The 18,096-nt window shown below is 33.0% G+C and overlaps 1 protein-coding gene across 1 annotated transcript in view; it reads left to right on the top strand.

Annotated features, from left to right (window-relative positions):
- The window catches only part of LOC140447768 (uncharacterized), a 44,954-nt gene that overhangs the window by 19,649 nt on the left and 7,209 nt on the right, over window positions 1-18,096 (top strand). The window contains exon 2 of the mRNA XM_072540621.1: window positions 17,418-17,526. Coding sequence (XP_072396722.1) covers window positions 17,418-17,526 — 109 coding nt within the window. The remainder of the gene's footprint in view (window positions 1-17,417; window positions 17,527-18,096) is intronic.

Raw genomic sequence — 18,096 nt, 5'->3', positions numbered from 1 at the left:
TGAACTGATTAGTCCGTAAACGTTTTGAACTTAATTCTTTGGGATTTTTAAATTTAATTTTAATTAAATATACCAATTTATTCCTGGTCCAAGAGAAAAGAAGATTTTTAGAGAAATTAAAAACAAGACAAAATTATTGTAACGTACAAGCCATATTTGTTATCAATCAAAAACATAAAAAATTGGACATATTAATTTAGGTCTTAAAAACAGCAATGTCCATTACAAGTTAATATATTTGTACATCATTATTTAATAAAAATTTCTCTCAATGGCCTGGTAAACATATGATTTAAAAATTGAAGATTATTTTAAAAAAATTAAAATTGAAAATTTACCAGAGCCTTTATTACATCATGTTTTTAGTTCTTAATTTACATACAAAATTTAGTGCTGCGTACAAAAAGAAACAAATGGTGATAAAATAGAAATTACGGAATTTACCCGTTTAAAAAGCACTAACATTGCACGACACTGGATACATAAAATGTTAAAGAAAAATGTAAATGATAACAGGTGATTTTTTCCTGTATAGATCAGCATCACTTGAAATATTCAGCATACTTATTTAATCTGCATTTGCATCATACAAAAAAATTGGGTGTAAACAGAGTTTTTGTCGGGTAGTTAAACCTCTTTTGTACCAAATTAAACTTTACTTTTGATTTACCTTATACTCGTTGATTGCAACCAAAACCATATTGTCACTTACACAAAGATACTGTTGTTTTGAGAAACATTGCTCAAACGATTCCCAAAAAAATAAACAAAAGACCTTTTACCAGCTAAAAAGTAGGGTAAGGGCTGTACGCCCTGAACTCAACTTTCTCCTTCAAAATCTGGTTACTTAATCCCCACAATTCTACACATCATCGCAATTTTGCCGGTCAAACATATATCCCCACTGCTTTTAATAACATCTTTAAGATGACAAATTTGACTTCCACTTAAAATCTAATCTTTGATCAACCGCTAATTATAATTACTCAGATTCTCACATCGGACTTAATGGAAAACTACGATTCAAACTCTATTATAGTTGAGATTAAACTAATAATTTTACTAAGGAAGGTTCTCAGAAGAATTGTAGGACTAAAGAAAATCCAAGGGGAAGAATTTAGAATCATTCAATATCAAAACATAAAGTCAGAGAAACGGAGAAGATATAAACCACAAAGAGTGATGGCAATAGCATCCCAATAAGTAATATACTATTTATATATGTTACGGTTAAAACGCGTATATCGGATTATAGAAGAATTACCCGGATAGAGTTATATATCACCACCAAGCAAATGTCGGAATTGACCAGGATACTTCTAAATCAATTGAAATTCTCCGTGGGGTTAGACAGGGGTGCATCTTTTCACCACTGCTTTTTAATACATATTCTCAGAGAGACACTTGCCAGGGTTGATAATGGTATCAAGGTCAACGGAATCAGTGATCTGAGATATGTAAATGATACTGTGTTGCTTGTGAGTTCTGCGGAAGAACTACGGTTATTAATTGACATTGTTGGTAAAACTAAATATATGGTAGTCAGCAAAACACCGGTAGACGACTACATAATTACACCATATAGTACTGAAATACTGAGAAAAAACTGAGAATATTACTTATGTCGTTTCAGATAAAAATGACTATTGGAATAGGAAGACGAGTCTTATGTTCAATAACATGAACATAAGACTCGTCAAATGTTACATTTTCTCGACATTATTGTACGGAGTTTAAATGTGGACGCTCACTAAATCGCTAGTAAATAAACATCAAGATTTCGAAATGTGGATGTATCGAAGGTTGCTACGCATAAGCTGTGTTGACAGAGTGACAAATTAAGAGGTATTGCAACGTTAAAAAACAACCTGAAGTAGTAAAAATACCAAAATTTGAGTATTTTGTCCATGTCATGCGATACGTTATGGAATCCTCCATTTAATTATTCAGGGCAAAATATGTGAAGAGGGGTCCGGGTCGAAGAATAACATCGTGGCTTCGAAACCTACGTGAGCGGTTTAATCAGTCTTCGTCGTCCCTCTTTAGAGCTGCGGTAAATAAAATTATGATAGCCAACATTCAGTAATAGACATGGTACGGAAAGAAGAAATAATATACAGGAGGAGAATAAACATTACATTGCTTGGTCTATCGACAGCACTTTTATAGATATTCTGGCAAAAAAATTCTCCTTACAGAAAATACTATAAACACACAAGTCAATAGATACCTGCTAACACCATTTTAAGTTTTCAGTACTCCTCCCACAGTATATTACTTATTCTGTTGTGATTCTGTGTGGAAAATGGTTCCATTAGATAAAAAGGCAGTTTGAACAACTGATAATGTGAATTTTCTCTTCAATTTTACTTCCTAATTTTGCATCCCTTTCCAAATTATTGTGTTCCTATATCATCTTGAGAGCGTCATCTCTGAAGCGGGGCTCTGTGGTTTTGATAACGAATTCTTACATTTTATTAAAGTCTTACATGTTAGATTTTCATATACTGGGAATAAAAACAAGGTGAAAACGTATAACCGCTAAGTAATATTCGGAAAAGGTTTGTTCGAAATGTATATTTATTGTACAATCCTGATATTCAAAACAATTTAAAAATGAAAACAACGTTTTTGAAACCTATTTTCTTATCACATTTTCTAGAGATTTTATCACTTTATAAATAAAATCAATGTTGACTCAGCTTTATCAACTTATTAGAATTATGTATTATAAAACGAGTATCCCAACCTTTGTTCCCAAGTATATATATATATATATATATATATATATATATATATATATATATATATATATATATATATATATATATATATATATATATATACAATATATATATATACAATCGTAGACAAAAATGTTACATATTTAATTCTCAATTTTTTTTAACTTTGGTGATTTTTATTGATGAATAGCTAAAATAGAGAGCAGATAAAATAATGTTTACTGCATACAAACACAGCATAGGTATTACTGATAACCCATATTGCTCCTGTGGTAAAGTGGAAGATCTGCAGCACTTTATATTGGAGTGTGGACAGTACAGTACAAACAAAGTATCAAAATGATGTATGAAAAACTAATTGAGCTAAATTGTTCATTGCCTGTCAATTTAAATACAATTATTTTTTCAAATAATAAGCAAAGCAGATATTAAAATGTATCTACGAATACATAACATCCTGTAAATTTAAATTATAAAAAGTTTTAGGTATTCAAATTAAAAATTGTAAATATGTCAAAAATTGAATGTGTATACGAACATATTACTTCCTGTAAATTTATATTATAAATAGGCTTAGGTAATAAAATCAAAAATTGTAACTACCACAAATAGTCTGGCTAATTGGCTATGCCAAAGCCATTATACAATAAAAAAAAGATATTGTTGTTTTAAGTGATAATGATAAAAAGTGATAGGTGATAATGAATTGTTTTTAAATGATAAAAACTGCATAGGTGTGTCAATAATACTTGGGTTATAGAGTAAGGGTCAAAACTCACAATCAAGTTAAATACTGTTTATTCTGCGACAACTATCAGAGTCAACAATTAGCGCCTCGTCTTCAGGCCAGTACAAATAAAACTTACGGATATCAGTACTAGATAGTGTTCTTTGTAGAAGTTAACCTTAAAAGGAAATTAATTATACCTCGTTACAGCAAGGCACCTCATTTTGCAACAAGGCAACAGAATATACACTTTGTAGTACGATGAATTCTCCTTGTAGTGAAATGTCGAAATTTTTATTAAATATATAACCATTTGCAAATAATAATGACTCATTTATAAAGAATACACAACATTTTTAAACATTTTTTTTAAACTCTGCCTGGATTGGTATGGGGTAAATTGAGTAGCTCTATAACCGACGCAGCCTGTCCAAAGCCCGGATAAAAGAGGAGGGATAGAGGAGTAACACCTCTAAAAAAAACCAGGGTACAGGTGAAAACCGGTCAACGGTCTCGAGACCAGAGGATGGCTGGAAAAGTCACAATGGTCGAGAGGGCGGAAGAACCAAGAGCGTCTGATCCAGAATGAGCGGCTGAAGAAAAGGTCCTCCAAACGGGGGCTGTGGCGTTAGGAATTAGCAACGTAACACACAGAAAAGCGTAAGGGTAAGAAGAACGAAAATCGCAAGATGAAAAAGCCAAATACAGAAACACATCCCCACACATCGGATACGGGGTGGGCAATGTTGCGAAGAGTTCGGAAGACCCAGTCTTATCAAAGCTCAGTCAATCAAAACGAAGAAAAGATAGAACAGTCATATATGCAACAAGGAATATACAAGGATGGAACAAAAAGGCGACGGAAGTGATCACGGAGTTTAGAGAAAGCAACAGCGACATACTAGTTACAACAGAAACCAAAAAGAAAGAAAATGGAGCGGAAACAATAGAAGACCATATCCACTGCTGGAGCAAAGTTAATAAAGAATGTAGAGCAAAGGCAGGAGTGGGAATACTAATCAAAAATAAGTGTAACAACAGGGTTAGAACATGGAAACCAATCAACGAGAGAATAATTAAAATGCATATAGACATATACGGTAAAGAGACAGTGATACTCGGAGTATATACACCAACAGACGATTCCCCGAGAGTAGAAAAAGAACATTTCACGGAACAACTTCAACATCAAATAGAACTAATTAAGAAGAACGTGGAGATAATTATAACAGGAGACCTTAACCGGAAGGAAAGAAAACGATAAAGTAGTGGGGAGATTCGGAGAGGATGAACAAAACGATAACGGAGAACGTCTGATTGAATTATGCGAACTAAACAACCTAAAAATCACCAACGGATTCGTCAGATATAAAAATATTCATAAATATACATGGACGCAAGAAACACGAAAGCTGAAATCGATAATAGACTACATAATAATCAAACAAGATACCACAATAAAGATCAAAGATGTGGGAGTCAGAAAAGGAGCAGAATGTGGAACGGACCATAGACTACTAATAGCAAAAATGGGCATAAATTGGAAACATAACAAGACCCCCTCTACAGAAGAACCGTTGAACACTATAAGAGAAAAACAATACAATATAGAACGACTCCAAGAACATTCAATAAGAGAACTATACCAACAACGTCTAGACCAAAAATTAATAGAATTTAGATACGGCAACATCAAGAATGGGAAAGAACCTGCTTAAAAATTGAAACATACATAGGAGGTACAAGAACTTCGGAGTCATGGAAAGTACTGAGAGGATTGAAACAAAACTCAAAAGAAAAAAATAAATTGGGAAATATACGGGACAAAGAATGGAAGCACTATTACAAGGAACTAATAAGAGAACAAAGACCACAATTCATTGGAAAAGAAAACAGGCGAAGACGAAGCAGATCCCCACAACAAGAAATAGAAATAACAGATGGGGAAATGAGAACGGCCATAAAAGCAATCAAAAATAAGAAAGCACCGGGACCTGGAGGCATCTCACCTGAGCTTATAAAATACGGATCAAAAAAATTATACCGTATGCTACAATGGATATTTCAGAAAGCCATAAATGGATAACAGCTCCCAAAGGAATGGACGGAGGCATTAGACATCTTAATTTAAGAAAGGAGATAGAAAACGATGCGAAAACTACAGAGGAATAAGCGTAATATCATCAATAGGAAGATTATATGGGAAGATACTGCGGTAAAAGGTAAAAACGGGGAGGATCAGGCAGGCTTCACGGCAGGAAGATCATGCATAGACCGCATATACACACTGGAACAACTGTTGGAAAAGAAAAAAGCAATAAATAGAGATATACATTTGGCATTTGTGGACCTGAGAAAGGCGTATGACTCTGTACCAAGGTCAGAACTATGGGAGGCAATGTACAAATTAGAAATACAGACGGAACTCATAGAAGCTACAAAAGCTCTGTATAAAGAAAATAAAGTGTTCATTAAAATGGGAACAAGAATCATAGGAGACTTCACCACAACAAAAGGGCTCCTGCAGGGTTGTTCCACATCTCCAACCCTATTCAAAATATACTTAGAGAAAGCCTTGACTACATGGAAAAGAAAATGCGAAGGCATGGGAGTACCGGTACGGAACGAATACCTATATACATTAAGCTTTGCAGAGGATCAAGTAGTGATTGCACAAGACCAAGACGACCTCAGCTACAAGAAGAATATACCAAGGCTGGCCTAGATATTAACCTCGCGAAAACAGAGTACCTATCTCCAAGTGAAGAAGACATAGAAGATCTTACAGATTGATGACAACGTAACAATCAAAGGAAATGATAAATTCAAATACTTGGTGTTTATAATCACGAAAAAGGCAACAATAGAGGAAGAAATTACACAAAGATTAGGACAAACAATAACAGCAATCCGACAACTTAACTCAGTATGATGGGATAGACAACTAAATATGAAGACAAAAACACAGATTTATAAAACATTAGTGCGAAGTCTTATGACATATGGAGCTGAAAATTGAATCATAAACAAGATAAACGGCAGTAAGATAGTAGCAACAGAGATGGAATTCTTCGCAGATTCTGTAGAGAATGTCTGCAGAATCTGCGAAGATGCTGCAGAGTAACAAGAATGGATAGGAGAAGCAATGACGACATAAAGCAAAGAACATCAATAGAAACAGACATACTAACATATATAGAACAAAAAAGGCTAAAGTGGTATGGACTTGTAAGAAGAACTATCGACAGCAGATGGATAAAGAGAATAACCGAATGGAGCCCAATAGGAAGGAGGAAAAGAGGACGACCCCGAAAATCCTGGAGGAACGAAGTAGACGACGCCATGAGTAAGAGAGGTCTAAACGATGGAGATTGGGACAGAGAGAGATATAAATGGTTGAATACTATAGAATCCCTGAATATATATACTCAACATTTTTATCAGAATATTCAATTTAATTCAAAAAATAGTTTAGTAAGTTTGTAACCTGAGTAAACTATTTACTTAGGTAAACAAGCATTCTAGGCCCTTCTGCTCGTGTCGGTATTGGTTGGGTGCGGTTCTTTCAAAAATCATATACAAGCTGTTTGTATTATATTATCTTAAAAATTAAAATAAAATGAGCGTCATCATTAAGTTTATCCTCGTAAGGAAGCGAGTTCAAAGAATTGAAATAAAAAATTTAAAACAAAACTATCCTTTTATTGTTTTGTAATGAACAAAAAGTTATTAAAAGATTCTACGTTAAAAAGTTCCGTCATCCCCGAAAAAACTAAACAATTTGTGTTTACAGCATTCAATTACCATGTGTTTTTACGAAACTAAAATTAAAATCGTATCGTAAGAAAACAAGCATTTTATATCATGGCATTAGATTATGAATGAGAAATATATGAAAATAAAATTATACTTTATCCCAAATTTCGAAATTAGTTCACATAAAAAGACATTTGTTTATTAGGTAGAATACATATTAATAATTAAAAGATCAATAATAAATTACTTCACTGTTATTTAGTTCATAGTTATTCTTCACTGTTCAATAAAAAAATATAAATTAGGCACAACCTGTATTATCCAAAAGCTGGTGTGGCGTGCAGAAAGGATATATTTTTTTACCCTCTAGGTACTCGGCTGGATCTATCAAGCAGGAACATACTATACACCATAAAAATATATAGGATTGTGTTTCAGAACACATACCATAAATCCATAGCAGTATATAGTTCTAGCAACTATTAGGGCTCCCGGTAAGGGTCTAAAATAATTATTTATTTAAAAATATATAAGAGAAAAGGAAAATACATTGACAACTATGTCAACTATTTTCCTTTTCATGTCATATATTGACATTATATACTGATAATACCAAATTTCAAAATATAATGGTGGAGATATGTAGATGATGTGTTCTCAATATGGCCTCATGAATCAGAGTTGTTGAACACATTCCTAAATAATATAAACGATAAAGAGTCGATAATATTTACTGTAGAAAAAGAATTAATAATTCGCTACAATTCCTGGATGTTTTAATCTCAAGGAAGGATACTGGATAGGAGAACAGGAGTATAGAAACCCCACGGATATCTAAAAACACACCAACAGATATCTAAATATTAAAAAGCGAATCATTTATCATTAGACAAAATGGCACAGAACAACTTAGAACGGGATCCTTTAACATTCGTAAGACACGATAAGAAGCAAATATCAATACCATACATTCAAAACAACAAACAAGTTAAGATCTATTTTATCTAAAACCAAACGTACCGACTAACAACAAAAAATAAAGAATTGTATTTATAAAATACCTTGTGAATGCGAACATATTTATTTAGGTGAAACATCAAGACCATTAAATGTTAGAATAAGTGAACATCAATCTTATATAAAAAATAGAAAATTTGATAAATCTCAAATATGAGATCATGAAATCTTGAAAGATTCCATTAGATGGTTAAAACAAAAAAATCAAAGATGCTCTTATTATGTTAAATGAAACAAATTACGACGCCAATTCCTCGGCAGAATGCAGGATCTTGTGACCAATATTAAAAGAGGAAATCAGTAGAAAGAAAATACCACTATTAGTAAGTCAATAACATATCAAGAATACATCATTTATGTTTTAGAATAACATGCATATAAAATTAAAGTTTGATATTAATATTGAGAATAAGCTAAATATAAGACCAAATCAAGCAATAAAACACTGAAAACTTTTGTTTTCAACACTTCCATAAATTTTTATTGTAATTAATTATCACTACAGCTGTTTCGACAGACCGCCTTTCTCAAGTGAGCTATTTTTGTTATGCGTTCAACACGTAAACTTAATAATCTTTAACTAAATAAGTTGAGGAGGGGAGAACCGTTTGTCTCAAGTTGGTCATTCAGAATTTCAGCGCAATGATAATCGACTCGGTTCATCCCGGAAGACTGTTGAGTTTAACATTAATTCTTGTAAAAGTGGACTCTGTGGACTTTTATGTATACATTTTTATAACTGGGGGCTTTTGATTATGAGTGCGCTTAGTTGTGTTGATTTTCAAGTTAGTCGTATTTGGGTCAAAAAATATTAAGGTATTATGTATAAATACATTATTTTAACAACAAAAAATATATCCTTTTTAACAACTTAAAGATAATCGCATTTTACAAATCAACTGCATAACGCTGATTTAACGCAATTACTCCAGAAAACTAAGATAAGTAGACAAAAACATCAATACTTCTGAATTTTGGTATAAAATATCGTTAACTGAATAACAGTAAAATTTTTTTCAAAGTAAGTGTTTGTTATGTTCACCATTTTCTTTAATTGATTTATCAATACGTTCCATAAAAGATCTCTGATATTAAAGTGGTTCAAAAGAAACTGTTGCAATATTTATTTCTTTTCAAAGTTGGTTGAGAATGTTTATGGCTTACTTGTAGAAACGCTTTTTCATTGCGTTCTATACACCAATATCTAGCGGATTAAAACCTGGGCTACGTGGTGGCCAAGGAAAATGACTACCCTGATTTACCAAGAATCTGTACGCCGTAGAAAAAAATGTTTTAAATAAGAAATGTGGCTAAGTTAATATTGAACAAAAATATTTATTAGCACTTTTTCTCTATAGTCATAGTCATCTTTATTGATCCTTTAAGACATTCAAAATAAATGTATAGGATACGTCACTACAGAATTTGGTATAAAAGACATTAGTGTGTAAAATACAATATTCACAGTGTAAAAGAAATTGACGAAACATAAAATATATAAAATAACATTTTTACAAGTAAAATATGAAGCTATTGCAGTTTGTCCTCAAGATATTCATTTATAGAATAATATGCTTTTCTTAAGAGTAAATCTTTAACATTTTTTTTAAATTTAGAGATAAGTGGTATTTCTTTCACAGTTTTTGGCAAATGATTGTATAAGGTCAGTCCCATATATCTGAAGCAATTTTGAAATTTGGATGTTCTGTGTTTAGGAACTCGTAAAGATTCAGCACTTCTTGTATTGTAGTAGTGATTGTCTGAATTTACTGGAAATGTATTGATTTCCTCTTTGACATAAAGTAAACATTTATAGATATATAGGCAGTAGAAAGTTAAAATTTGATGTTTAATAAAAACTGGTTTACAAGACTGTTGATAATCCAAATTAAAAATTTTACGGATAATTTTTTTTTGGTTAATGAACACTTTGTTACTATCTACTGAGTTCCCCCACAAAATTACATTGTAGCACATGTGGCTGTAAGCAAGGCTATAATAAACGTTCATTAATGCCGAGATGGGTAGTGTGTTTTTAATTCTGGATATAGCATAAAAAGCTTTATTCAATTTCATGTTCACTGAATTCACTTGCTCTGACCATTTGAGATTACAATCAATGAATACACCCAAGAACTTTGTAGAGTGAGTGGAAGATAACATATTGTTTCTATCGTGGATGGTTAAGATATAGTCATATTTAGATGAGTTGTATGAATGAAAATAAATAATTTGCGTCTTGTCAATGTTTAATATTAGTCTGTTGGTATTACACCAGCGTATAAAGCAGTCAACAACAGTCTTCATTGTCATTTTTAATTCCTCTAGTGTACGTGCAGAGACTATTAACGAGGTATCATCAGCAAACATTGATATTATAAGTGCCCTTATGTGATCTGGTAGGTCATTAATAAAAATTAGGAATAATAATGGTCCCAGCACGGATCCCTGTGGTACTTCTTTATTTGTCGAGTATGGTTCTGAGCTTGATTCTTTCATCTTAACAACACTCTTCCTGTCACTTAAGAAATTTATTATCCATTCTAGAAATATCCCTCTAAAACCAACGTTATATAATTTATTGCGAATAAATGTTATGTCTAAGCAGTCAAAAGCACGTGATAGATCAAAAAATAGTCCTGCCACGTGGTTTCTACTATCTAATTCATCATAAATACGCTCAAACAAGCTGCATGCAGCCGTGAGTGTTGACTTTTTTGATCTAAAGCCGTGTTGGGTTGGAGTTAATAAATTGTATTCTTCTATAAAATTTAACATTGTTGTATACAACCTTCTCTATTACTTTTGAAATTATGCTAAGGACAGATACTGGTCTATAATTTGAAATATCATGAGGGTCATTCTTTTTGAAGATTGGAATAACTTTTGCCATTTTAAATATGGATGGAAATTGGCTGGTTGTTATTGAGAGATTAACTAAATGGGTTAAAGGAATCGATATATGATCACTTATCAGTTTTATTATTTTTACAGATATGTTATCAATACCAGTACTAGGCTTATTTTTTAGTTGATCGAATGTATTTTTTATTTCAATTGGAGTTACCGGCAAAAAGAAAAATGTTTTGTTACACATTTTTGAGGTAGTACAAGAAGAAGGTAACGATGTGCCAAAATGAGTTTGAAGATTGTATTCTGTAATTGTAGCAAAATATGAGGCAAACGAATTAGCAATATCACAAGACTTGGCAATAATTTTATTATCATAATGTAGAATAATATCAGACCTGTTCTTTTGCCTACCAGTTTCTCTGTTTACTAAATTCCGAACTGTTTTTGGTATATTGTAAGATTGATTAATTAAGTCACTATGAAAGTTTTTTTTAGTATTTATTAATAGAGAATTGTATTCTTTTTTTGCCTGTTTATAGGTATCTTGAGACTCGAGACTCCCTATATTTTTTGCTATCCAGTGTAGATTTTTTAGTTTTTCACTAGCGTGTCTTACCTCATTTGTTACCCATGTAGCCTTATTTGTTTTGTGTGCTTTATACCGTGTTTTTATTGGACAATATAAATTTAGATTATGTAAAAGATATAATCTTTTAGCGAAAGCCGCTATCGCTTTATTAAATTAAATGGCCAAATATATGGCCTAGGAGGACAAATTCGTTAAACTTCCCGTGCTCGAATCGGTATCAATAAAGTGTTATGGTCATTTCGGCCTAGCCCAGCCTCATCAGACACTTTGGGCTGATACAAATTCAAACTCGGAAAGTCCAACGAATGTCTCCCAAAACTTCACTACAACAGTAGTTAGCTACAAAGGCGCCACCTGCTTTGGCGGCCGTGAACGAAAACGAGATGATAATATCGTTTTCTGTATCCTCTGCGCTATGCGAAATGTGTAAAAGATATAATCTTTTAGACTGTTGTAGTGAAGTTTTGGGAGACATTCGTTGGACTTTCCGAGTTTGAATTTGTATCAGCCCAAAGTGTCTGATGAGGTTGGGCTAGGCCGAAATGATCATAACACTTTATTGATACCGATTCGAGCACGGGAAGTTTAACGAATTTGTCCTCCTAGGCCATATATTTGGCCATTTAATTTAATAAAGCGATAGCGGCTTTCGCTAAAAGATTATATATTTTACACATTTCGCATAGCGCAGAGGATACAGAAAACGATATTATCATCTCGTTTTCGTTCACGGCCGCCAAAGCAGGTGGCGCCTTTGTAGCTAACTACTGTTGTAGTGAAGTTTTGGGAGACATTCGTTGGACTTTCCGAGTTTGAATTTGTATCAGCCCAAAGTGTCTGATGAGGCTGGGCTAGGCCGAAATGATCATAACACTTTATTGATCCCGATTCGAGCACGGGAAGTTTAACGAATTTGTCCTCCTAGGCCATATATTTGGCCATTTAATTTAATAAATTTAGATTGTAATCTAAAATGCTAACAAATGAATTTGTGGCATATTCAGCATTCAATTGTGAATAAACTTCATCAAAAACTGTAGAAGAAATCCCTGCTTTAAACATCAGCATATTTTCATCTGACATATCCCTGTAACTGATGGGTTTTTCATCTTTTTTCGATACTTTATTGGCTTGCAAATTTACATCAAGTGAAAATACTTTATGGTCACTGAAGTGACCCTCGGACACATTTGATTTATAAAGATGTGGTTCGATATTTGTCAATATGTAATCCAATTTTGTAGATGATGTTTTACCTACTTTATCTATGAAAACTCTTGTAGGAGCCTCAGATGTGACTCTCAGATTATAACTTACTAAAAACTCGTTAAAAGATTGCTTATTATTAGACATGACAAGATAATCAATGTTTAGATCCCCACAAATATAAATATCATGATATGACTTACTGCATAGCTCCAATATATTTTGTAATTTACACAGAAAACTCTGAACTTCTCCTGATGGCGAACGATAAACACTAATAACACAAATTTTCCTATTGGCTATAAACAGAGAAATCGCACAGCACTCACACACCATTTCTTCACTAAAGTTAGAGACATCTAATGTTTTGAATTTAATATCAGTTTTGATGTAGATTATGGATCCTCCATGGATATGGAACTTTCGACAAAAATAAGATGCGATGTTGTATCCATTCAGGGTCATAAATTGGATGTTTTCTTCAGTACACCAATGTTCTGATAGACAAATTATATCAGGTGTTTCCTGCAATGTTAAGACTTCAAGTTTGAGTAACTTATTTGTCAAAGATTGAGCATTTAGTTGCAATATTTTTAAACACCTGTCTGGTGATGATAAAAGTAACGTTCCTCTTGGATTTACTTGACTAAAAAAGAGTCTGGTCTATCTTCTCCAGTTGACAGACCTCTATTATGATACTCTCGATCTAAGAATCTTCTTCCTAACCTAAAGTTAAATCGTTCAATGCCAATTTTTTTCGGCCAAAAAGCAGGATTGTAAATTTCTTCCCTTAAGTCAGGTACTACACCTATCATAAAACATTGATTATCCCTTCTTTTATGGTCAGTTGGTAACAATTTTACTTGTATATTCTCACAGTTTGTCTTAGTTATTATGAAACTCTTGATGTGGTCCTCATTTACACTATCCGGAACTTTTGAGATGAATAGCCACAACAATTTTTTGTCTGGTTTTTCGGATTTTCCATGGAAATCCTTATCACCAATTCCAGTTCCCATTATTTTCTTGCGTCTTGTTGTCACAATCTGATATCCTTCATCGTCGGCTTTATTCTCTGAACCCCCTGTTGTGATATGATTAAGATTTATTTTTGTGCTTTCCTCATTCTCAACAACTAAATTTGTAATGTAGTCACATGTTTGTTTGGTTTGAATTTCCATTAATTGTGCATTTAATTTGTTTGCAGTAATTTTTTAAATGCCCTGTATATTGGAATTCCTTTCAACATGTTTGGTGTTTTTGTCATTAAACTTTTTATTTGAGTCAGTTTCATTGTTTGTTTTGTATTTAGAATTAGTCAACTGGACACTGGCCGTCTTATCTTCATTACCTTGAGTTTTTATTAAACCCTCATTAACAGTTGAGTTGGGTTTTTGTAAGATTCTGGTTCTGGTTATTTCTGATTTCAATAAGTTTAATTTTTCTAGCAAGTGTTCATTATTTGATTTTAATAGATTATTGTTATTTAATAATAAATTGTACTTATCATCTTTTTCAGCTAACAGCCTTTTTAACCACTGATTTTCTATCGCTATGGCACTAAATGATTCGATGGGTTGTCCATCACTATTTTGGCAACAGATTACACGTGAATCTCCTATCTTGAAGAATTTCACTTTGTTTTTCACAGCACATGAGATGTGATAACTATTTCCACATACTATACAAACGAGTATTTTATTAGGCTTAGTTTGACAACATTTAAATGTATTCTCTTTCTTCAAAATCTACCTCTTTTACTACAGAGAGAGGTGACGGCACATTTTTACTTTCCGCCATCTTGGATAAGTGTAATGAAGCATTCTCTCGGAAACAACGATTGAAGCGACCGGCTATATTCAATGCCAGTTAACTCGTGAAATTTTTTTAAATAAAATTTGTATCAACTCGACGGTCAAAATTCGTTATCTTTTCATCAGAGTGTCCTATTGACAAAAATTAAAATGGTTTTTAAAGGTGAAGTGTGCAGCTTTCATATATGAATTTTGCCGAAAACAAAGTTAGTTTCTATAAAGCTGTTATATAAATAAACGTTGCGCGATTTTTGCCATTTTTTATGATTCTGATGAGATCAATAAAATGTATCACTTCCATCGATTAGTCACTGTGGAATGTTCATTGTTAAAGCCCAATATTTAATACTCAGAACCTAAAGTTTCGATTTTGAGTTTTGGCAACAAAGATGCATATGAAACGCCGAATTAAAAACTTTCACATTACAAAAGAAATGACGAGAAATGCTTCCACAAAGACGGCATTAAGAGGAATTTGTAGCTGAGGTTGTGTTGTTTTAAAAAACGTACTGGTGAAATCGAAAACAATGAGTTTTAGATCGTTTTTAATGTGAAAGTTTAAATTCAGCGTTTTTTAGGCATATTTTAAATGCCTCATAAATGTTGGAAGAACTCAAAATTGAAATTTCATGTTATAGGTTTTGAAGATTGGGCTCCAACAATGGAAATTCCATAGTGACCGGTCAATGAAAGCAATACATTTTATTGAACTTACGAGAATAGTAAAAAATGGCAATAATCGCGCAACGTTCATTTATTTAACAGCTTTGTAGAAACTGACTTCATTTGCAGCAAAATGCAAAAATTTGTTACGAAAGCTGCACTCCTCACCTTTAAAACGCATTCTGCTTTTTGTCGATGGGACACTCTCATCAAAAGATATCGAATTTTTCGTCGAGGTGATTCAAATTTTATTTAAAAAATTTTCACGCGTGTAACTATCATTCAAAATTGTCGGTCGCTTCAAGCGTTGTTTCCGAGAGAACGGTTCACTCTACAGAAAAAGTGCTAATAAACATTTTTCTTTAAAATTAACTTAACCAAATTTTTTGTTTGAAACATTTTTTTCTACGGCATATTGATTATATTGGTAACTAAATGTTTTACGCCCCCCGAGTGATAAACTTTTTTGCATCTTTTTGGGGTCCCAAAATTGACATTCTCAGCAAAATTCAGCTTGTTCGTGTGATTTTTAAAGGTTCAGTGGTATTTTCATTTCTGACGACTGGAGTTAGTAGTTGTCTAATGATGACATCAAATAAAATCAAACAAAATATTTAGCAGAGAAAGCATGTTGTGGTATTACATATCTATCTTTAAGCTGTTGTTTATTCTTTATAAGAATAAAACGTTATTCTGATCAACAGGTATTCAGTGATTTGACGCACAAATATTACAATATGAAGAATTATTATGCAGCTGATCTGTAAAATGCGATTATCTCGAAAACTGTTGAGTTTTAAAGTTATTAACAGGTATATCTTTTTTTTTTTGGTGTTTTTTTTTGAGAAACCGGGTGTCGTCTGATACCAGGAGTGCGTGTAGTAGGAAACTCCTTTAACATAATAGCAACTAAACACCCTGCAACGTAGTTTCTACGCTGCGCCAAACCTTTGGACCTCGCAATTCCACTGGCTTGATTGGGATTTTTGGTTTTCATCCACTTAACCGGTCAAATAAATCAAGCCTTGCTCATCCGACATTGAACAACAATCTAGTTACCGTTTCATGTACTCGTTCACAACATTTACTCTCTACGTTGTCCTCTATTTGCTTACGCCACAGCTTCGTATGCCAGCACTCGTCTTCGATTGTAACGTAATTGCACTCGTATGAGCGTCACCCTCACCTACATCAATTCCACGTATTTCGAGGAAGAATGAATGTCAGTATGTATAATATTGCAATGGTTTATATTTACATATAATAGAAAGTCTTATAAACCAAAATATTTTCATCAATTTAACAAAACAAAGTAATAAAATATTGTAAGTTTAGAAATAACGAATAAATAAATCAAATTAATTAGATTACAAACAAATAAGATAATCAAAACACTTAAAGGTAATGTACATATCTAAAGATAATGAATGCATCTACACAGATTCGTCTTCTTCTATTTCTCAATAAGCATTACCCAAAATTGTTTGTGTGTTCATTACAAATCGGGTTTCCACAATTTGGCTTTCCGTGCTTTGTCTGAGTTTTTTGGTTCTTCCTTTTTAGGATAAGAGGCACATTTATTATATTCTAGTTTTATTTCTAGAGGCTCTGCTTTATCTTCAATTCCAAATATTCCCTTGGTTCTTAACCTAACAATAATAATGTTTTAATGATATACCTTAAACTTACCCAAATATTAAACAAAAATATAAAAGTTCCTTTGAAATTACAAAAAGGTGATCGCACGCGCAGCCCTCACCTACAGAGTGCTGTCACTTTGATCAAGTATCACAGCATACTGACCGGCATACTATTGTGAAACATTATCATCTCTTCTTATGAACGATGCTAAACGCATTCCTTCATAGTCAACGTTATCGTTATCGTAGCTAAGATAATGTCATTGCTTATAAATAAATAGGCTGAGGGATTTGCTTATAGCGCGTGTAACGACGGGTTAAAAATCTGGCTCTTCATTCACTCCGGCGCGGCGGTGAAGGTAGTCTTTATGGAGCCGATGAGAGTAACCATATTTTATTTTGTTGCAGGAAGTTCCTAGGGTTCGACTAAAATTAAGAAAGCCAAGGACCGATAGAAAAGTTCAGTGGAGTACAGAAACTGTAGATAATGAGAATATGAACAAAAAGAAATCAAAATGTAAGTAATTGTTATCAAAAATGAAAGTTTTAAGTCTCACACAATACTAGTACTGCTACATCATTTTTCTGGTTTCTTAATACCAATGCTAGATAAACCTTCGAATCTTAGTTCTCTGATAGAAAAACATAGCCATTCGTGAAAATGTGTTTTGAAACTCTTGAATTTTTGTCGGTTGATGAAATGTTGTTGTGGGTATACGTAAAGAATATGACTATCATTTAAAGCTATTAGAGGCACACCAAATCACAGCTGTTACGAAGCTATTCAACAACATATATGAGACTGGTCCCTTACCAAAAGACTGGCTACTATCAACATTCATTCCACTTCCCAAAAAGCCAACTCTAGGAAATATGAAGAATGCAGAGTAATTAGTTTGATGAGTCATGTAATTAAAGTACTCCTTACTATCATCCACTCCCGAATATAGCTACACCAAATTAGAAGAACACCTAAGTGCAGTTCAATTTTGATTCAGAGCGTGACTCGGAACAAGGGTAGCACTTTTCAGTTTGCAAGTTCTAATACAGAAAGCCGGGGATGTCAACTGCAATGTGTATGCATGTT

Source organism: Diabrotica undecimpunctata, chromosome 8, assembly GCF_040954645.1.
Source record: "Diabrotica undecimpunctata isolate CICGRU chromosome 8, icDiaUnde3, whole genome shotgun sequence".
NCBI lineage: Eukaryota > Metazoa > Arthropoda > Insecta > Coleoptera > Chrysomelidae > Diabrotica > Diabrotica undecimpunctata.
This window is presented reverse-complemented; position numbering and strand designations above follow the sequence as displayed.